At 38.8% G+C, this 23,713-nt stretch overlaps 1 protein-coding gene across 2 annotated transcripts in view; it reads left to right on the top strand.

Moving 5' to 3' along the window:
• Positions 1-23,713, top strand: part of LOC136874171 (probable ribosome production factor 1) — a 67,644-nt gene that overhangs the window by 27,557 nt on the left and 16,374 nt on the right. For both annotated transcript variants that reach the window (XR_011018288.1, XM_067147754.2), the window contains exons 3-5: positions 13,600-13,753; positions 16,527-16,609; positions 19,567-19,748. Coding sequence is in view for 1 of the 2 variants with exons in the window: in XM_067147754.2 (XP_067003855.2) it covers positions 13,600-13,753; positions 16,527-16,609; positions 19,567-19,748 (419 nt within the window). In the remaining variant the exon portion in view is untranslated. The remainder of the gene's footprint in view (positions 1-13,599; positions 13,754-16,526; positions 16,610-19,566; positions 19,749-23,713) is intronic.

The raw sequence follows: 23,713 nt of genomic DNA, 5'->3' as shown, positions 1-23,713 counted from the left end.
AAATAAATCAAGTGAGCCTTTTGAACATGTGGATTTATAGTCGGTTGTAGTCAAGCATTAGCCTACTGCTAGGAACAAACTCAAACCAAGAACATATGCAACAGACCGATTCTAACCTCCATTTGTATCAGCTGACTAACGAACTAATATTATTAGTGGAGATATTTTATTAGTCATGTGTAAATCTTTATGAAACAGAATTTGGTGAACTAGTAATTATTTTTATGATTTCTAATATTATTAGTTAGTTTTATGAAACAGGGCCCAGGTCTTGATTCAGCAGATAGAGTTATAACAGATTTTGTCCCACAACTACCAGAGGGACCAGGGGTGTGAAGAACTTGTGTAATAGTGCTGTGTGGGCCAACCACTCCTGATGTGTACATTGAATCTTTTTCATTTGTTGAATGACAATGACGTTTTCTCTTCAATTGTTCATGAAATTCATCATCTGATGATGAAGGTATAGTCATCACTCCCAGAGTATGCTAAGATGTTATTTTCTGACTCACTTCTGCTATCTCCTTCATCTTCATCGGTATCAAAACTATCATCATTTAAAAGTTCATTAATCTCTGATGGTGACAAAGCCATTTTATAAAAAAGACTAGTAATCTAGCAAAAACAGCGTCAAACTTGACAAAAACTAGTAAAAAGATGTACTTAAAGTAAAACTGGACTATATGCAGAGATGCCAACTATTACGATTCAGTCATAATAATTACGAATTACCCATCATAATTACGCCTTTACGAATCACAAACCACAAATTACGATTTTTTGTTGATTTTAAAATCTAAGTGTATGAAGTGTTCAAAAAGATACACAAGGAATGCCATTACAGCTTGAATTCTCAGAATATTATTTTCGGAATTCACAGTAATCATTTCTACTCTTTTCCCATCCCTCATTTAAGAATATTTCGAGTTTTCACGCACCTAACCCAGTGTGTGCTTCCAGTACCAGAAAAATAGGCACCTGTGAACGGGTATATCTTGCAGAGTTGTAGTCTTTGTTCGTCACATGATCAGACTACCATGCAAGTATGCGAGCTCTTTTGTCTTTGTTTTGGTGGCAAAATGGTGGCAAACTCTGTTTGCTCTGTTTCATTGTAAATACTGTGTGCATGACCGTTGAAGAAGTATTTATTGTGATTTTGGTTGCCAAATTTACATACCGGTATATTGCTCTTCTAGGATATATGCTAATTGTGTGTTACAAAATGCGAAAGGTTTGAAATAATGAAGTGATTTCTTGTGGAGGAAAAATATGTGTGATGACGTTTCCGTGACTAGTGACGCTAGTAATAAACCAAAAATAATTCAAAAATTTAGGGAGGAATACTCGAAAGGATGGCCCTGTTTACTACGTTCCTTAAAATTTCATTCACACGTGTTTTGTAGTGCGTGTAGCCGCGATTTTTCAGATGCGCATATTGAGGAAGAGCAAGACTGAATTCCGTGCTAATATGAACTCCGTACTGTTAAGTGCTCTGTTAGTACAGAGAATGCAGATGGTATATATATTTAAAAAAAAAAAAAGCATGTCACCAGTGTATGTTTACCAAACAAGAACTACAAGCTGCTAAGGGTGCAACTACAGTAGTCAACAACAAAATTGATCCTTCAACCTCCACTCAGATATGTACTGCAGATCACCTGCTACTTTAGCAGGTTCGCTTAAGTGTGGCCAGTATCCAGTAATCGGGAGATAGTGGGTTCGAACCCCACTGTCGACAGCCCTGAAGATGGTTTTCCATGGTTTCCCATTTTCGCACCAGGCAAATGCCGGGGCTGTACCTTAATTAAGGCCACGGCTGCTTCCTTCCAATTCCTAGGCCTTTCCTGTGTCGATGCGACGTAAAGCCAATAGCAAAAAAAACTTTAGCAGATAAGAATCATACACTCTTCATATGCCAGTCTTTGAATATGTTACATCCGGTTGAATCGTATGTTGTTCATTGATTTTTCAATTATATGTTAGTAAGATCTCATCAGAAAAAAATATTCTACGGCATTCACTGCCGCCACCCCTTCCCCCCCCCCCCCCCCCCTCCCGGTGCCCTAACGGCTGCATTACGAATTGCCTTTTTCTTGAACTTTGGCATCTCTGTATATGTTGGTTGAATTCCATGTAGGGTAGCAAGTCAACTGAAAATTTCAATTCCTGTAGGGACAGTTGACTGGGGGAAGACATTGGGAGAGCCGGTAAAGTCAGCACAGAAACCTGATCTATACAATCAAATTTGTGTTACGTTTCGTAAAAATCACGACATCATACCATAGAGGTGTCAACTATTACGAATTATCTGTAATTATTACGGATTTCACCTCACGATTAAGGAATTACGGTCAAAGGGGAAATTATTACGGAAAAGCTGACATTATCAGGAGAAAATAATTTTCTCCGGAAACAAGAAAAGGAAAAAGGCTCGAAAGGATTGAACATTTCTCCTAAATCGTTCTCGTTTCAATGCTTGTGAGTTGGCAACGATACCTACTTATTCGATCGTGACTTCCTTCTGCTACCCATAAGCGTTGTAAAATTCATTGTGAATGAAGGAGCTCAGGCACTGTTCTTCTCCACTGTAAATCCTTCAGTAATTTTGTATTTTCTGTCTTAAGTGTACCTGACAGTTGACAAATTGAGAAAGAAGTGAGGCCTACATTAAGCACTTTTGCACTGGAATCGCTTGTGGTTCAGAAGACGAAAATGTCATCACAGTGGGAAGGATGCTTCAAGAAAAGCTACACTGAAAAGCAGCTGCTGTGTGAGAAACAAGCTACAAGGAATGTTTTATCACAGAACTAACAGGTTGTGTGCAAATGGTATTGTGTAATATTATATACTTTCGAATAGATTGCTGGGGGGAAGGATAAAAGGGGTGTCATTATTGAGAAGGGAAGTTCATGCTTTGGACTTGACTCGAAATTTTTCTTACGGGCGGAGGGCGATTACTGATAATCCACTTCAAAGGTTGGCACCTCTGCATACCATTCCAGGCTTAACACAAAAACGTAAAATTCCCAGTCTTACATTAGGACCAAAACAGTAATAGGCACGATGCTGTATTGGCTTTTGGCCTTTCTCGTGGACAGTCAAGATTTTCTTCTGAGGATGCAGGGCACAGTTCCCTGCAAAACGTAAAGAATTTCACCTTATTTTCTTGACACGGCATAAGCCCAAAAGCCTATACAGCATCACGTCTATAAGTACGGGCCGTGAAAGCATCAATGGCAACAGTAATAGGCAATTCCAAACCTCCTATGTCTTTATGTATGTAAGGTGGAACATCTGTTCTGGTCTCGATAACATAATCATATACGATAATATTAAAACACTAAATTTTGTATAATCGAGGTTCATAATTATCCGTGAATCAGTAAGAGAGTTATGAAGGAAACCATTAAATATTGTTAAAAAGGCGGGAAATTTTGAACATTTTATTTTAAAGTGTTATAATTAGAATTTTGACATTATTGAAGTTGCTTCTGATTGCTCTTAAGCATGCCAATCCTGGGGTATGTGCAGCATTTGTCAACAACGTTTGTAGCATATATAGCAATCGAATGAATATTGGCCTATTTTCCCCGTGTTGAGCTAGGTCTCCCCCATTAAGGAGTATAAATGTGTATTGTTAAAGGTAAATAAATGATGGAATTATGTTTTGAATTGAATTATTAGGATACGTTTAAGTTTTTGCTTTGTAAAGTGAAAACCGTCAGTACCAAATGATTCTAACATCTTGTAATAATTAATACATTACTTTCAAATAGTACTGATTTAAACCGTGCATAGCGGCCATCCTCAACTATTCATCATGAAAATTGGAATTAGAAGGAAATAGTGTCATAAACGAAAGGGATTAAAATCCTCCTAAAACTACAAAAATACAAACACAGAAAATACACTAATGTACACATTTAAGAGTTGAAACATTAGACACTTGATAATGGTCAAGTGGATTTGGGATTCCAGAATAAAATCTAGTAGACCACAAGATTAATGAAACATGAATATGATTTTGATGTAGCAGCATTCTAAACTGCTGTTAGTACTTTAACATATCATATAATGTTGTGCAATAATTAGTTATCTATATAATATGATACTCAGACTCGTGAATACAACAAGGACTCTCTGAGTTTATTCATTTTTTACAATGTCTGTAGCGCTGCCAATGTCACAAAATTACAGTTCATAGTAAAACATGCAAACACCAAAACCTCAAACATCCCAACATTCTCCTGCCTTGCAATTTGCAGTCTTTCAACAAAATTGCAATAGTCACTCATTCATCATAGAAACCGTACAGGTCGCTTCACTACTCTTTCACATCTAGTATGGTCTGTCTCCAAACCTGTGACTCAATTTTCAGTCCTTCAACAAAATTGCAATAGTCACTCATTCATCATAGAAACCGTATAGGTCGCTTCACCACTCTTCCATATATAGTACGGTCTATCTCCAGGCCTGTGTCTCTTTTTGAGGCATCATTCTTCTCTTCGGCCTCTTCAACTGATGACAGGGAACATTCTAATGGAATCAGACATTGAACAGGATGCATGACCATTCCCCTCTTTGTATGAAACTTCACAATTCATACATGACCGTCTTTCCCAGTTAACAGATCTTCAGTACTGCCCAGCGGCCACTCCAGTTTATTAAAATTGTCCATCTCAGTGAGCACATCATCTCCTTTGCTAAATTTGTCGGGGCCAATGACCTTAGATGTTACGCCCCTTTAAACAAAAAGCATCATCATCAGCTAAATTTGTCATGCTGATTCTACTTCAGCTGAAGTTGGCCAAGGTACTCTGTATGAAATCTCTGATAAAGTGCATTTCTCAGTTGTAGTCGATAGGTTGCTCTCTTCCTCAGTTGAGGTCCACTCATCGCATCTAGATCTGGTAGACCTATCTCATAGGCCTCTCGAAGGAACCTCGCTGGTGTATTTTTGTCTCAAGTCATCAGGATTTTCAGTATGAAGTTAAGGGATGATAATTGATAATTGCTTCACATCTTCCTAGTTAGCTATAAGTATTCTTAATTTTCTACTTCAGATTTCAAAAAGTCTAATGGTCTTTTGAGCTCTTCTTGCGACCCAGTTTCTTGCATATTATCTCATCTTCTCTGCCACACACGGATTAATTCATCAGTCAAACAAGACTCTACTAAAGAAAATAATAATGCGGCATAGTTGTCAGTAGTTAGACCCATCGATTCTAGTGACTTAACATTAAAATTTGATCATAACATTCCTTACTTGGAGGGTTTTTCAGTCATTAGATTTATAATGTAGATTTAATCCTTTTGACCATGACGTGTTTTTAACAACTGGACAGCTTTAGTATAATTTTCAGCAATAGGCGGAAAACCATTCACAAGTTCATAAGCCTTTATCCCAGGAATCATAGATTCTCTTAGATAGAGAATCTTTTCTGCATCATCCAGCTCACTACTTTCGTGTATTCGTTTGAACTGCACCCAAAATGATAGCCACTGCTTGACACCTCCCTAACCAATATACTAGTCTGAGAAACACCCGATATTGTGGAAGAGACATCACACGGTATTTAACATTCATTGAACTTCTCGTACTTACATTTCTCTGTTGTCCACTTATCTCGATATTATTCGACTTCTTCATACTCCGTAACTTCATCTTCGTCGGTGCCTTTATTGATCCACCAAGCTTCATGGATTCTCTTGTCAATTGTAAACAGTCGATCGGCCTTATCTTCGAGTACATTAAAACTGGTGAAAACATCTTCCTGCGTCACATTTTCCTCAGCAATCTTGTTCTGGAATATGTTGAACGCTCTTGTAAATAAATGACATTACTGTGTTCTTTCTTTCAATAATACATTTACAGCAGCCATGACTTTGCGTCGGTCAAAATCGAAAAGTGTACCGTAAGCAAGCTTTGTGTTATTTTACCTTCATAGGATTATTACACTGTCAGAATTGTCCTGTTACGGTCGCCAGATGTTAGTACTTTAAGATAATACACTGACTGACAGAGCAAATGCAACACCAAGAAGGAGTGGTTCGAAAGGGATGAAAGTTGGGGAAAAAACAGAGACGGCACGGACGAATAATTGATATTTATTTCAAACCGATATGCAGGTTACACAATGCGCACGGCATCGACTCAGTAGGATGTAGGACCACCGCGAGCGGCGATGCACGCAGAAACATGTCGAGGTACAGAGTCAATAAGAGTGCGGATGGTGTCCTGAGGGACGGTTCTCCATTCTCTGTCAACCATTTGCCACAGTTGGTCGTCCATACGAGGCTGGGGCAGAGTTTGCAAACGGTGTCCAATGAGATCCCACACGTGTTCGATTGGTGAGAGATCCGGAGAGTACGCTGGCCACGGAAGCATCTGTACACCTTGTAGAGCCTGTTGGGAGATGCGAGCAGTGTGTGGGCGGGCATTATCCTGCTGAAACAGAGCATTGGGCAGCCCCTGAAGGTACGGGAGTGCCACCGGCCGCAGCACATGCTGCACGTAGCGGTGGGCATTTAACGTGCCTTGAATACGCCCTAGAGGTGACGTGGAATCATACGCAGTAGCGCCCCAAACCATGATGCCGCGTTGTCTAGCGGTAGGGCGTTCCACAGTTACTGCCGGATTTGACCTTTCTCCACGCCGACGCCACACTCGTCTGCGGTGACTATCACTGGCAGAACAGAAGCGTGACTCATCGGATAACACGACGTTCCGCCATTCCCTCATCCAAGTTGCTCTAGCCCGGCACCATGCCAGGCGTGCACGTCTATGCTGTGGAGTCAATGGTAGTCTTCTGAGCGGACGCCGGGAGTGCAGGCCTCCTTCAACCAATCGACGGGAAATTGTTCTGGTCGATATTGGAACAGCCAGGGTGTCTTGCACATGCTGAAGAATGGCGGTTGACGTGGCGTGCGGGGCTGCCACCGCTTGGCGGCGGATGCGCCGATCCTCACGTGCTGACGTCACTCGGGCTGCGCCTGGACCCCTCGCACGTGCCACATGTCCCTGCGCCAACCATCTTCGCCACAGGCGCTGCACCGTGGACACATCCCTATGGGTATCGGCTGCGATTTGACGAAGCGACCAACCTGCCCTTCTCAGCCCGATCACCATACCCCTCGTAAAGTCGTCTGTCTGCTGGAAATGCCTCCGTTGACGGCGGCCTGGCATTCTTAGCTATACACGTGTCCTGTGGCACACGACAACACGTTCTACAATGACTGTCGGCTGAGAAATCACGGTACGAAGTGGGCCGTTCGCCAACGCCATGTCCCATTTATCGTTCGCTACGTGCGCAGCACAGCGGCGCATTTCACATCATGAGCATACCTCAGTGACGTCAGTCTACCCTGCAATTGGCATAAAGTTCTGACCACTCCTTCTTGGTGTTGCATTTGCTCTGTCAGTCAGTGTACATCATATGTCGTGCAGTAATTAGGTATCTAAATCTATATAATACGATACTCAGACTCGCGAGTACAACAGAGACGTCTGTAGTGCTGCCAGTGTCACAAAATTGCAATTTGTAGTAAAACATGGCTAACATCAAAATATCAAATATACCAATAACTGTACTTGTAATGTAGAGTTTGAGGGATGTTCCACCATTCAACACATTGCAACATCCCTCAAACTCTACATTATTGGTTAAACGTCAACACAGAAATGAAGATCATAATTTACGAACTGCACTTGTGTCGAATAAGGGATGGCGTAAAATCTTCGAATGCCCTTATGATTGGATACAACTTGCTTTAATAACAGCGGGATATCCTTCCTGTATTATAGCCAAAGAAATTAGTTTCTTCCATTATACGGCCGTTGACATGCATATCAGCAACAAACCAGTTTCATTTCCGTTCCACATGATGCTATGCTATCCACGCACATAAGCCAGGAGAAAGAAGTTTTATGAAAATCTGCTTAAGAGCTAGAAAACGTTTTATTAATGTTCTTCTTATATCATTTTCTGATTGAAATTAAATGATTTGCAGAACTGGACGAAGAAGAGAGGTATGGTTCCTCTAGCACCAACCATTAATCCTATGACTTCAATACCATCCAGCCAGTATTCTTCTCGATAGAATGGGATGGTGGTTCATATGTTGTTTTCTTTTCGTCATGTACCTCATTGTGTTGTGTTTCAGATGTCTCGAATCTTATCGTTGGATCTGTTATAACGCCCTTTCGGTTGTCTTTGAAGGCTATCATGTCAATTTGACGGGTGCTGCCTGTAATAGAGAGACCATGAACCTCCTCGAAGACCGTAAAGCCTGAGTCCCTTAACGCTTAAGCATTGGCAGATCATATTTTATGGTGCCTAGTATTTCGTAGAGCTTCTCCATGCAAGCAGTAACTGAGGACATGAGCAAGAGTGTCTACCTTATTGTGGCTGCGCCTATTAATTGAAATAGTCTACCTCATGTACTGTAATTTCTCATATATTATTAGTCATTATGACTAGATTTTTAGAATTCTCTTTCTGTACAAATACTGAATCTGTAGAAAACACAAACCAAGGAATGTACAAACCTCCTTGTAAGCGAAAACACTCATTGAAACCTGGTAAATTTCTGATGTCTCATTTTCAAGCCAAACTATGTAAAATATACTATTGACAAAAGAATTTTATATCACGTTAGAGGTTCTATATATAATAATGGAAGATTCTCTCAGATACGAACCATTTACTGAAATGTGACTTCATTTGAATTCTTGGTAATAATTGTACATTATTTTATAGGCAGAACTAATTTCTTATCATTAGTCTAGTTGCATACCTTGGGGAATACACTACTTTTTTTTTTGTGTGTAAAATCTGATACCATCTCTTTTTAGTTGTGACTCAGTTGATTTATAACTGTTAGATTCTTCAGTCTGCTGAAACTTATTTTGAATAATATGTTTATTAACTACCCGAGAAAAGGATAATATACAGTAACGGTATTATACTTGAAAAGAAACAACTTAATTACAATAGACTATCTGATGTACCCATGCTTCGCTATGGGATTCTCAGAAAGACTGTTTTTCTGGTTTTCCTAACTGAAGTCAGCTTAGGCCATTACAAAAACATCATTAGAAATGTAGCAAGTAAAACCACCGTTATCATATAATATACTCGATCAAATAAAAATCTGCACATATTCTCACTTTTAACGAACATTACTACGGTGCTGATCTAACAGACCAAAGTTCCAGTGCTGGATTGACCAGGCCACAGACAGCTGAGAACACTCCTCTGCCATTATTTCGTTAAATATGCACACTGCTCATTCCAATCAGTGCCTTGAATGCTATGATGAACCAGTTTGTTACGTACCAGTAGTAACAGAAAATTTATGTACCAGAGGATTGGCATGCTTAAAAGGAAAGTTATCTAACTCCCCAGCTACTTCCTGCCGATATTCAGGCAGGCTGTTATACTTGGTATGACCGGGCGAGTTGACCGTGCAGTTGGAAGTGCGCAGCTGTGACCTTGCATCTGGGAGGTAGTGGGTTCGAACCCCACTGTCAACAGCCCTGAAGATAGTTTTCTGTGTTCTCCAATTTTCACACCAGGCAAATGCTGAGGCTGTACCGTAATTAAGGCCAGTGCCGATTCCTTCCCGCTCCTAGCCCTTTCCTATCCCGTCGTCGCCGTAAGACCTATCTGTGTCGGTGCGAAGTAGAGCATTAAAAAAAAAAAAAATTACTCTGTATACATCAGTAATTCCATCTGTCAGAGATGAGTGGCAACAAAAGACACAAAGCACATCACAACAAACAATGGCCAGTGTAATGTTATTGTTGATCAATGTTAAGAACTTTCTGTATTGTAGGCCTTCACATGTAGTTTTCTTTCGACTCTGTGATATTAGGTCGTCTTACAAAATTATTTATAGCGTAGACTGTAGTTCCTTATTCCCCGACTTTACATAACAATTTTCATTAAATTATGTTTACCCATTTTCTCGTGACTCAGCACTGATATGGACTTAGGAACAAAAATCCGAATTCATGAATATCTCTGTTATCATAGCCAGTAGGTAAAAATGTATAAGACATAAATTATCGAAAATTTAATACTCTGTAGCTTTAGTTATGTAGTCTATGTAGTTATTTGTCGATAGGAGCACTAATACCAAATATTTGAGAATTAAATTTTAGGCCCTCCCCTAAACTACCATTTCACTCAGCGTGAATAAAATTATTTATAGCCTAGATTATGGCAACTTACTCTCCAACTTCGCATACCGATTTTCATTAAGATAGGACCACTAATAAATATTTGAGAATAAAATTTTAGACCTTCCCCAAAATTACCATTTCTCTCAGCGAGAATAAAATTATTTATAGCCTAAATTATAGTGACTTATTCTCCGACATTGCATACCAATTTTCATTAAGACAGGACCCTGAATAACGTAGATATTTGAGAGTTAAATTTTAGGCCTTCCCCTAAACTACCATTTCTCTCTGCGTGAATAAGATTATTTATGGCCTAGATTGTAGCGACTTATTACCGGGACTTCAAATACCAATTTTCATTAAATTCTCTTCAACCATTTCCTCGTGATGTGTGTACATACATACATACAGACAGACAGAAATTACGGAAAATTAAAAAGTGCATTTCCTTGTTACTATGGACACTACCAATACAGAAATACCATTCTTTTGAAATTCTGAGCAATGTACAGACAAAACTCTTATTTTATGTATATAGATGACATGTTCCAGGATTCAGTGAGTGTTTTGGCATGCTCAAGCACTTGTTAGTTGACACTTGCAGTTCGGGACTATGCTAGTATACAGGGTGTATCTGTGATGATGTTACAAACTTTCCAGGATGAATGAGGACAGTAAATGGATTAATTTGAGATAAGGAACCGTAATATGGAAACGTTTGAGACAAAAAGTTATTAATGATCCAAGTTGTGTAACATCTGTCCGTTCTAAACTGTTCAAATGACACCGGAGAAACTTGAACAAGTACAACAGAACTTTGTGTGACAATGCCATGCCTACATTGACACAGAGGGATGCCAATTCAAAAATTTGTTGTAAATGGAGCAGCTTGTGAAACTTGTGGCCGGCAGACGGTTGAGACGCTGGCCTTCTGACCCCAACTTGCCAGGTTCGATCCTGGCTCAGTCCGGTGATATTTGAAGGTGCTCAAGTACAACAGCCTTGTGTCGGTAGATTTTCTGGCACGTAAAAGAACTCCTGTGGGACTAAATTCCGGCACCTTAGCGTTTCCGAAAACCATAAAAGTAGTTAGTGGGGCGTAAAGCAAATGCCATTATTATTGTGAAACTTGTGCGTGTAAATGGACTTAAATGTGTAGAATTTTGCTTAACTTTTGACTTGATCGTTTCTGGAATGTGGTTTATTGAATATGGAATATCTCAAACTAGCTGATGTACCCGTGCTTCGCTACGGGATTCTCAGAAAGACTGACTTGGTGGTTTTCCTAACTGAATTCAACATAGGTCATTACAGAAACGTAAGTAGGAATATAGCGATTGAAAGCAATGTTATCATATAAAATACTCGATCAAATGAAAAACCGCACACTTTCTCACTTTTAACGAACAGTACTACGGTGCCGATCTAAGAGTCCTAAGTTCCAGAGCTGGAATAACCAGGTCGCAGACTGCCGTGAACATTCCTCTGTCATTATTCTGTTAAATATGCACACTACTCATTCCAATCAGTGCCTCAGAGTAGGGATTGAATAGCTCGAATACTATGATGAACCAGGTGTTACGTACCAGATATATCATAAAATGTATGAACCAGAGGAATGGCATGCTAAAGAAGAAAGTTATCTTACTCCCCAGCTACTTCCCGCCAATATACAGGCAGGCTGTTGCAGTCGGTACGACCAGGCGAGTTGCCTGTGTTAGGGGCACGCAACTGTGAGCTTGCATTCGGGAGATAGTGGATTCGAAACCACTGCCGGCAAACCTGAAGATGGTATTCCCTGATTTCCCATTTTCACACCAGTCACACCAGGCTGCACCGTAAAGCCAAGGCCGCTTCCTTCACACCACTATTCATTTCCTATCCCATCGTCGCCATAAGACCTACCTGTGTCGGTGCGACGTCAAGCAAATTAAAAAATCCTCGGTACGCTGCAGTAATCCTATCTATCAGGGATGAGAGGAAACAGAAGACAAAAAGCACATCACAACAAACAATGGTCAATGTAATGCTATTGTTGATAAAGTTTATGTGCTTTCTATATTGCAGGCCTTCACATTAGTTTTCTTTCGACTCTGTGATATTAGGGTCTTACAAAATTATTTATATCGTAGACTGTAGTTCCTTATTCTCAGAATGTACATACCGATTTTCACTGAATTCTGTTTACCCATTTTCTCGTGACTCGGCGCTGATATGGACTTAGTAACAAAAATCCAAATTAATGAATATCTCTGATTATATGCGGTACAGTAACAATGTATAAGACATAAGTGATCGTAAATTTAATAACTTCTTGCATAACTACTACTAACTTACGACATAACTAAAGTTATGTTAGTTACATAGTATTTATCGATACGACCACTAATAACATAAATAACTTATTTGAGAATTACATTTCAGGCCTTCCCCTAAACTACCATTTGACTTAACGTGCATAAAATAATTTGTAGCTTAGATTGCAGTGGTTCATCACCCGACATTACATAACGATTTTCATTAAATTCTCTTCAGCTGTTTTCTATTGATGCGTGTACATACGTACACACAGACAGACAGAAATTACGGAAAAGTAAAAAATGCATATCCTTGTTACTGTGGACATGACAGATACAGAAATATCATTCATTTCAAATTCTCAGCAATGCACAGGCAAAACACTTATTTTATATGTAGATTACATTTCAGTCCTTCCCCTGAACTACCATTTCACTCAGTGTAATAACATTATTGATAGCCTAGATTATAGCGACCTAGTCCCTGACTTTGCATACCAATTTTCGTGAAGATACGACCACTAATAAAATAAATATTTGACAATTAAATTTTAGGCCTTCCCCTAAACTACCATTTTTCTCAGCATGTATAGCTATATTGTAGCGAATCATTTGCCATCTTTGTCTAGTGATTTTCATTAATACCCGACCACTAATAACATAAATATTTGAGAATTAAATTTCAGGCCTTCCCCTAAACTACCATTTCACTCAGCGTGATTAAAATAATTTATAGCCTAGATTGTAGCAGTTCATCACCCGACTTTACATTACGATTTTCATTACATTCCCTTCAGCCGTTTCCTCGTGATGCATGTACATACATACAGACAGACAGAAATTATGGAAAAGTAAAAAATGCATTTTCGTGTTACTGTGAACATGACCGATACAGAAATACCATTCTTTTCAAATTCTGAGCAATGTACAGGCAAAACTCTTACTTTATATATATAGATTGATCCATTTGCTGTCCTCCATCATCCCTGAAGGTTTGTGATATCATCACGGATACACCCTGTATAAAATCATTGAATCATTGTTTAGTTGAATCAATTTCTTCCTTTCTTATCATTTTAAGTCTTCTTGTTTTCTGAGTATGATTTCTTTTTTCAGAAAACATGGTCATTTGGAAGAGAGCTGTGTCGCATAATTCCTAACGCTTTTGGGAAATTAAGGAAGCACATACCTATTAAAAAAGTTATAGAGAGTTGTAAAAGAGAAGAGTTCACTGACATAGTAGTAGTAAATGAAAACATGAAGATGCCAAGTATCCTTTTTCTAACCATGACTTCTTATGGCAATGAAACGGTTCTGATCTGTAATATTTCACTGTCATCTTTTCTGCCACACAGAAACCAGATGTCTAAATCTTCATATACAGTATGATTAGAGATGGTAGATTTGAGCATTTTAAACATTAATTTTAGCAGTTTCTAGTATATTAATGTTAGCTTATAACATTTTATAGTATTTTACATTATTTATTAATTAAGTGCTTTAATTGACTTGCCAAGACTCAGGCTATAAAGCCTGCTGTTCTGTCCGACCATACATTCACTAATAATACCAATATAAATGGTCCATTATTGGACATTATAAATTTTCCAGCTAATTCATTCCTGATTGCCAGCGTTTTGTCCCAATGTGCTAAAGTTGGGCTCGTCAGTTGGTAAATAGCACACCCACCAAGATGCATGGTTAGTGCATGCATTTGAAATATGACAACTTAAGTTATTTTACAGTTAAACTTACAACTAGGTTTTACAGAGCATGTTGGCTGTGCCGTTAGGGGCGCGCAGCTGTGAGCTTGTATTTGGGAGATGGTGGGTTTGAACTCTACTGTTGGCTGCCCTGAAGATGGTTTTCTGTTTCGTATTTTCATATCAACTAAATGCTGGGACTATGTCTTAATTAAGGCCATGGCCATTTCCTTCCCACCCCTAGCCTTTTCTTATAGCATCGTCGTCATAAAATCTATCTGTGTTGGTGTGATATAAAACAAATTGTAAAAAAATCTAGGTTCTATAACTACAGTGATCTTCTAACTTATTTTAACATTTTAACTTAGTATATGAGGTAGGTTTAAAAAACTATTTTGTACTAATTTACTGCTTAATTATTACATAATATATCTACTCCAGTGTACTTTATACTTTTGTACATCCATTTCCTGAATTGTTTAATAAAGTTCAATACTTTTGACATGTCCCTAATTTCAGCAGGTAGGGAATTGTAGGTGTGCTTTCAGAGACAGTGAAGGACTTACTATAGCTATAGCTATAGCTAGCTGATCGGTGAATGCATATACTTAGCACAAGCCAGATAGGGATCTCATTTATGGACTTGTAAAATAGACAGGTACTCAAACTGAGAGGTAAGGTATGCTAGGGAAGTGGTAAAGCCAATCCCGTATTCTACCGTGCCCAAAAGACAACTGAACAGAGCCGTTAGATGGTCCTCTGAAGAAGAGGGCCATGCGGCGGCTTTCCTCATCTCTTCACATTTTCTTCTGGAATGGCTCCAATTGTTTAATAATTGTCATCAGCCCAAAACAGTTTCCTGGATTTCAGACACGAGTGGAGTTGGTTACACAGTATTGAATAAATTGGCAGTGCTCGAAGCTGATGGAATTGTACTTCTTCCATTCACATGCTGTTGCTTGCTGTCTTCTAAGCTATGGAGGAGGCATATTGGCCAGAAGCCTGATTCTGTAAAAGATGTCTGTGCTAAAACTTGTTCACAGCAGCTGCATTTTCCCTGAAACTTGCTTGTTCTGATGGTATTCTGTTATCTGGAGTGTGTTATATCCTCCTCTATAGTAACCATTCCCAGATTTTGTAGTACACACACTGAGAAGTGATAGTAGATGGTAGCTCACAGTATCATCTGGTGGTTTCCCAGATGTATGTACAGCTTGCATTGCATTTTTACAATTTGGGATTCTGCTAGTGTCTGGCCTTTGAGCAGGGTATCTATGAAAATTTCTCTGTGCCATTTCCTACCAATTTTCGTGGGTTAATTATGAATTCTGGGAACATGCCATTCAGGTCAGCTGCTTTTCCTGATTTTAGGAATCCGATTGTTTCATTTATTCCACTAAGTGTGAATAGAGAGGCGTAGTGGGGGATTTTCTTTTAGCTATTCATTGATCCAGGTCTGTTGGCCATAACATCATCCCTAACATGCTGATGAAGCATTTTCTCAGGATTCTTGAGAATAACAAAGAATGTGTTAGGTAAGGTTTTGTTTAAAAAAAAAAAAAAGCCACGTGAACAATAACCCTTTTCCTTCAGAGAATGCATATTATAACTAATTCGTATGAGTCTACCTCTTCATCATCAATACTTTTTAAATATTATTTTACCATTTACCACTGGTTAGCATTTAGGATCATCGCCCAGGTGTCAGATTCCATAGCAATTATTACTCACCATGATCTTGGATTGTCAGAATATATATATATATATTTTTGCTATTTGCTTTACGTCTTACCGACACAGATAGGTATTGTGGTGATGATGGGGTACGAAAGGCCTAGGAATGGGAAGGAAGCGGCCGTGGCCTTTATTAAGGTACAGCCCCAGCATTTGTCTGGTGTGAAAATGAGAAACCACAGAAAACCATCTTCAGGGCTGTCGACAGTGGGGGTTCAAACCCACTATGTCCCGATTACTGGATACTGGCCGCACTTAAGCGACTGCAGCTATCGAGCCCGGTCAGGAAATATTAAAAGCTTTACAGTACCAGAAGCAGTGTTCATTAATTCATATTTCTCATGCATTACTAATTTACAAGGTGAATTTTCCTCCCAAGCTCTAGTATAATTTATCTTTTGTGTTAGAACTCGCAATACAGTTTCTTAGACGTGTGGAATATGCTCTTGTATATTCCATCTTCTTTCAGAAGTTGTAATTTGTAATAATTTTTATAATCATATAAGATATTTCTAGCCTAGTTAGTTAAATCATACGGACACATGTATCTACTGATCCATCCTGTGTATACCATGCAAATAACCTTCTGACCTTAACTTGAGAAAGATGGACTGCTAGTTATTCATCTTCCAGATGGTCCTACTGCTAACTTCAGACTAAGTAATGTGAAAATTACTCCAGAATTAAAGGTAAGAGAGACCCTAAGCAGTTTACTTCCCATTTTTCGATGTATTAAGTCTTAACACTTTTATGCTGATATTTCTTGGAAACAAAACCGCATTTACTCATGTAATTTCCCCCTTTTTTCCCTTAAAATTTAGAGGTCAGAATTCATTGGGGGCGAAATACATGGATATTATGCAATGACTACAAAATAATCTGGCATAGAATTGAAATATAAAATCTTTGTTTATTTATCATATTAATAATTAAAAGCAAATAACTAAAATAACACAAAATTTGAATGGATCTGTCACTTTTCCAAGAACCATGCTGTGTTCAAGTTCAAAAGCAGCAGAACAGGTGAACTGGATCTTGGAGTCAATCCTAGCAACACAATGATATTGCATAATAAACATCAGCATAGAAAGTGTGGTAATGCAAAGTTACCTTATTAAGTGCGTAAATAAAATCAACTTACCTGTCCTATACACTCCACGGCCTTTCTTCGGAAGATGTACCCATAGACAGATAATCTTCGTCAGCGGAGTTGTTCGTATCCTTTGCATTGTCCCACATTGCATCATTCTTCAAGCCATCCATCACGTTACAATATCCTGGTCCTCTTGAAGCTCTTCATGACGATGTCTTCTGTGATCAGATTCCAAGCTCAAAGAATCCAAGCGCACATTTGTTTGAGCCCAGGTATCTTAATGCTGCCCCTTTTTTTTTCAGTTCGAAGGAACCATATGCCATCCATTCCCCATACAACTGGCAGAGATGATCTTTGATTGGTTTATTCATCGAGATACCTTGCGGCTGTAAAATTGATGTTAGGCCGCCTGGTATTATGATGGAACAGTGTTGAGATGGGATATCTCATTATTAATGGACTCTTCTAAATTGCCACAAGAACTTTTCAGAACGGGCATGGATTTTTTATGAGGTTAAGCTCCAGGGCATTGATCTCACATAACTTTCAGCCAGTCTTCCTATACATCTGCTAATATCCATCCTTGTTCCTGCACTTGAGAAACAATGCCAGCTGGAAGATTACAGTTCAGCAGAGTTTTCCTTGTGGAAGTGGCAAACGGTGGCTTTCCACAGTCTGCCGTAACTGCCAACATGATGGTACACCATAATTTTTCTGCGTCTGGGCACACCCTTCATATGCACCATCGTACTTTGTGACGTATCAAAATACGAAGGTGTTTGGTCCCTGTTTCCAATTTGAGATAGAAGAAGAATATTTCCTCGTCTACGTTTGATGACAAATGAAATTCAGTTACTTTGTCCATGTAATCACGTGATAGATGCTGAGCCAGCATGGTTCATCTTCGCAGACTAGTCCATGTCTCCGCATAAAAAGACAACCCATCTCATTTTTGCCTTAAATTGTGCACTTGTAATGCCACGTTTTTTTCACTATGTCCTTTGCTTTCATCTGCATCATTTCATATGATACAGCAGTGCTGTCATTTCTGCCTTTTAATACGTAGTTCTGTTTTCTCAACATAGAAATTTTCTCCACTGTGGGCCATGAAACAATAGATATGTGGGTTTAGCTTTCTTCAATTCTTCTTTTGGGGCTGATGACTCAGCTGTTAGCCCCCCTTCAAACAACAAACATCATAATAATCAATTCTTCTCTCCAAGCCTGTCAGTGCCATTAATTTTGGTTCTACACGTAACACTCTTCCCGTGCACTTAATTCTGTTTTCTGCAAAATAAACAGCTGCTATAAGAGACTGAATGTAGTGGGTTGTTTCCTTATCTCTGGTCCTACCCGGAGACAGGCTATACTGCTCCAATGCAATTCCAGAAAACTTAAGACAAGCCAAGCTCCCAACAGTTCTAGGAAATCCTTTCCAGTAGCATGCTAAAGATGGCAAGGAACAACCCCTTGTGTAAAATTTGCTTCCCTCATCTTTCAACACACTCATGCTAAATGAAAATTGCTATCAATACCATTATATACAATATTGTAAATTGTTGCATATGCCCGCCTGGTGGCCATGATCGTTAAGGCGCTGAAGTCTAAAACAGTCCGACACCGGGATTAGCCGGTTCGAGTCCCATTGGTCAAAAAAAATTTTGCCATCAGAATGTTGGCCGGCAGGGTAGGGGAGGTGGTGGTATACAATTTCTAATCACTAGATTGCATGCCAGAAGCCTGGATTAAATTCCAAACCTCTCCGCAGTGCTCTTATGGAGTGAGGGCATATGATGCTGTTGATGGTGATTCGTCTGGCGGATGGAGACGTTAAGCCTTGAGCAGACCCCTTGGTGCTATTCGACAGGAGTAGGCTATGTGCCAACACTGGGTTTCACCCTCTCACTACTATTTTATATCACGTCATTCATTTCATCTCATTAACTCCTCTGATGAGGTTGACGTCAGGAAGGGCATCTGGTCATAAAAACGTGCCACGACAGATTCATCTCACCTCATACCCGACCCTGTAGGAAAACGGCACAAGAGTTGGACATAGAACATTGTAAATTGTTGCATATAAATTCTGCTAATTAATGTTAACTGCAATATGTGGATCAATGGGAATAGTGCAATCTCACATCTACAACCTGTAAATGTCATTTATAATCCACATTTTTGTTTTTTAGCTTGCCTTCAAAGAGCCTACTGTTAATTTATGCTAGTTCGCAGATTTATAACTTCAATTTTTTTATTGGCCTACTGTACACTTTGTCCTTTCCGTTATTGGCAGCCTGTACGTACAGGAAGTTGATGGTTGTAATAAATCATATTTCTCACCAAACTAAACTTCATATTAATGGCAGATAGAAAATATTGTCATTATAGCATCCCTTTGTAATTGGTGAAATTTCTATATGCTTTTCATTTTAATTTTCAGTATATCTATTGTATTCATCTTTTGTAATAGCATTTCAGATTTTATTGTAATATTTCCAAAATATTTATACTGAAGACTTAAATGCAATATTGTAATAACTTTTTACATTTCAGAGGGATTACAAGGAAATATCCACCTTCAGGCCTGAAGTGATCCTTAATAATTTTACTACCAGGCTTGGTAACACTGTGGCAAGTATGTTGGCAGCATTGTTTCACTATGATCCCCAGTTCAAAGGACGCAGAGCAGTAACATTTCATAATCAACGTGACTACATTTTTTTCCGACACCATAGGTGAGGAAATTACTTAGTTCAATTTCCTGAACTTTTTGTTGTTGTTGTTGTTGTTGTACAAAATATAGGTGTGCTGCTTATCAGGCTTTGAAGTAGTTCTTAGTCAACAGGTAAAAGAGGTGTGTGGGAAGTTTTCACTGTACAGTAAAACTTGCACAATAAGACGGAAATGTGTACATTTGGGACAGATTCTCAGGTCCTGACAGATAGAATAGGCATTGCAGTGCTATTTATTTTGTATCTTAATTCATCAAAATTTTCATGTATGATGCGGAAAACATAAATAATGGATGTACGTACAGTTCTACTTTTGTACATCCCTGTCGTTTACCATTTGGTGTGTTATAGATCAAACAAATATAACTTTATGCTCCACATAGAACTGTGCAGCGTATCTGTCTGAGGTAGGGTCCAGTTATACTTTTTCCAAGAGAACAGATAGGCTACTTAGTTCCAGATATACTGTAGAAAAATTAGCCTGGACACTATTAAGTTCCTTAGAAAGTCGCATAAGAGGATTGGGAACTCAGTAGTCATTGTGGTAAGGGATCCTTTTGTTGGAGTCAATCAGTTGATTTATTCCTAAAAGCATGTAACATTGCTAAAAATTACATTACATTGTCATTAAATAAGAATGTGGAAGTTACTGAAGCTAAGGGAAAAGACAAGCTCTCAGTACAGGATATTATGTTGTGGTTCAAATGGTGTAAAATTCAGATTTATGTTACACTTAACTCTTTCGCTGCAGAATTCTCTGGCATTCAATATCCCTTGGCTGTGTAATTAAATTTGAAACTTTTTTTATAAACAATAATTTTTCCTATTGCATAATATGTGAGAAAGAACGTATATAAGTCATTCTTTGCACTGGAAAACCATTCTCTAGTCCCTGGTGGTATGATATTTCTGTGGTATTTTGAGAAATTTTGGAAAAAACCCTCCTTTTAAGTAACAATTTTACAAAATTACATTGCATAATATGTTAGAGAGTCAAGAGTTTAAGAGATATGATTAAAATATCAACAAGACGGTGGTGATGAAGGTAGAGAAGGGAGATGACAAATCACAAATCAGAATAAATGACACCAAACTGGATAGTGTTCCAATGTTTAAGTACTTGGCTAGTACAGAATCAAAAGACAACCTTGCAAAATATTAGGTGGACAGTCGAATTAGCAGAGCAACTCAATTTTACCCCAAGTAAGGCAGCTGCTGTGAGATAAACAAGTACCATTGAAAGCTAATATGATATTATATAAATCATATTATACACTCATCCTCATATATAGCTTGGAAACTATCATGTTAACTAGACAAGACAACTCAAAACTCCAAGCTGCAGAAATGAAGTTCCTACACACCATGATACTAAGAAGGACAAGTTTGGGAATGAAGATGTCTGAGAGGACGTGGGAATAGGAGACACCTTACTACAGAGGATCCAAAAAGCAAGACTGAAGAGGTTTTGCCATGTAAGAAGGATGAGTGCAATGTCGACTGCAAGAAGAGAATATGAAAGAGAAGTAATATAAAAAAGATCAGTGGGCAGACCCAGAGCAAAATGTACCAATCTGGTGAGGAAAGATGTCAAGGAGAAAGGACAAGATTGGGAGAAGATTACGAGAGAACAGTGGTTCATGGACAAAGATGGATGGGGCTCTTGCACCACTCCCAACAACTGGAGATGGTAAACGATGATGATGATGAGGAAGAATATGTTAGAGAGAAATTTATTCTGTAGTCCCCAAATTTCAAATTTTATAATATATTTTTAGAATTACAAGATATTAGAATCAAAAGTATTGACGGTTTTCACTTTACAATGGCGAAAAATGAAAGTATCCTCCTAATCAATACATCATATATTCCGTCATTGGACGGAGTAAACAAGATCAGACATGTTTCGGCTCGTTTGAGCCATCTTCAGTGAAAAAAAATTAGGGGGGTTGGAATAATTTACATAATATTACTATTACTAACAGCAACACAGTACTTGGATTTCTCAACTCTATTGACCCACATATAAAATTCACCACAGAGTCAGAAAACAATAAAGCCCTTAATTACCTGGACTTAACCATTAGGCGCAACAGCAACAACACTTTATCCTTCAATATATACAGGAAACCCACCCACACCATCAATACCATCCATCAGACCTCTGTGCACCCAGACATACATAAAAAAGCAGCTTACAATAGCATGGTCCTCAGAGCATTAACTATCCCTTTATCTCGCAAGAATTACAAAAAAGAAATTAATACCATCTACAGCATTGCAGAATACAATGGTTTCAATAGAACCTTCATCAGCAGAATCATCAATAGATACAAAAGCAGACCCAAGACTACCCTAGTTAAAGATTCCTCTCCAAAAGAAAAATTTTCCACATTCACTTTCAATAATAGTAGCATTTACCAAATTTCTAATATTTTCAAGAAACACAGCATCAAAATAGCTTACAGAACCTCCCACACCAACTCCAAACTCATTTTCAATCCACACACTGTCAACAATAACAATAGCAACATCAACAACAAATATTTGAACTACGGAGTTTACAAATTAAAGTGCCAATCCTGTAATTCCAGCTACATAGGTCAAACAGGCCGCAATTTTGTCATAAGATACGCCGAACATCGCAACGCTCTCAAATATAATCGTTTTTCAGCTATGAGCGAACACCATAAAGCATCCAGCCACGAATACACTTCGACAGATAAAGACCTGAAGATCTTGCATTATGAGCAAAAAGGCACCTTACTCAACATTCTCGAGAGCATCCATATCGATTTAGATCAGTTTATGAACCCCACTCACAATTTAAATGAAGTCAGCGAGAAAAAGAACATTCTACTTGAAACATTCATTCCATACATTTGTCAGAATTTCCATAACACAAACAAACCCCACCTCCATCTCCCCGACTCACCACCACTCCCCCCCCCCCCCTCCTCACACCAACCCTCCCCCTCCGCTCCTTCCAACCTAGCAAATACAGCCAACCAACAATAGACTCGATCACGCGACCGAGACCGTCACTTTGAGAAGGCCACGCCATTCGAGCTTTAGAAGTCAGCGAGTAAACTAACATCCTCTTGAAACATTCATTCCTTATATTTGCCAAACAAACCCACCTCCATCTCTCCAACTCAACACCCCTCCCTTCCTCAAACCAGCCCTGCACCTCCCCTTCCCCCTCCGCTCCTTCCATCCTAGCAAACACAGCCGAACCAACAATAGACTCGATCACGCGAACGAGACCGTTACTTTGAGAAAGCCAGGCCACTAGAGAGGACACCACCTACTGCACACCGTAAGTTTAAGCTTTCTTCACAACCATTCCACACTTTTTACTTATCAACCCATGTTTCTCATACAACCTCATTTTTTCCATTACAGATTAGAACTTCATTGACGGTTTCCACTAGATTAATACAATTTACTATACATCTGTCTTCTACCTAACACAGCTTCTCATATTTTTATATGCGGCTCTTCCGACCCCTCTATAATAAGGCAAAACACCAGCCAACATTATGAAACAATAATGAAGAAAGGAACCGCTAGATTGAGAAGATATTGAGAATGCTGCTATTTCTAAAGCCTTAAATTTCATGGTGTTTTTTTCTCCTTATCACAGGATTTTCGCCTGCAGGTTAATTCAGGCTTGGTTTCTCTCAAAATGTTTGCTCCCGCTCTCCTCCTGACCAATTTGATGTGATGGGTTTCCACTAAGATGATTTTGACAGCGATTTCAAACTGTTTTGTGATTTTTATAAACCAATAATTTGTAAACTATGAGGTCCACAACCTCACCATGTGCTACTATTATTCATTTCCATCTACATCATTTGTTTTCTCATTCCCTTGTTTCTTAGGTTAACGCAGTTTTTAGTATCAATCATTATTTCAAATTAACACCTGTTTCACTGAATTTGGTCACAAGTTGTTTTTTGCTCTGC

This window comes from Anabrus simplex, chromosome 5 (assembly GCF_040414725.1).
Source record: "Anabrus simplex isolate iqAnaSimp1 chromosome 5, ASM4041472v1, whole genome shotgun sequence".
In the NCBI taxonomy this organism is placed as follows: Eukaryota; Metazoa; Arthropoda; class Insecta; order Orthoptera; family Tettigoniidae; genus Anabrus; species Anabrus simplex.
Note: the sequence above shows the minus strand (reverse complement) of the source record. Positions and strands in the feature narration are given on the sequence as shown.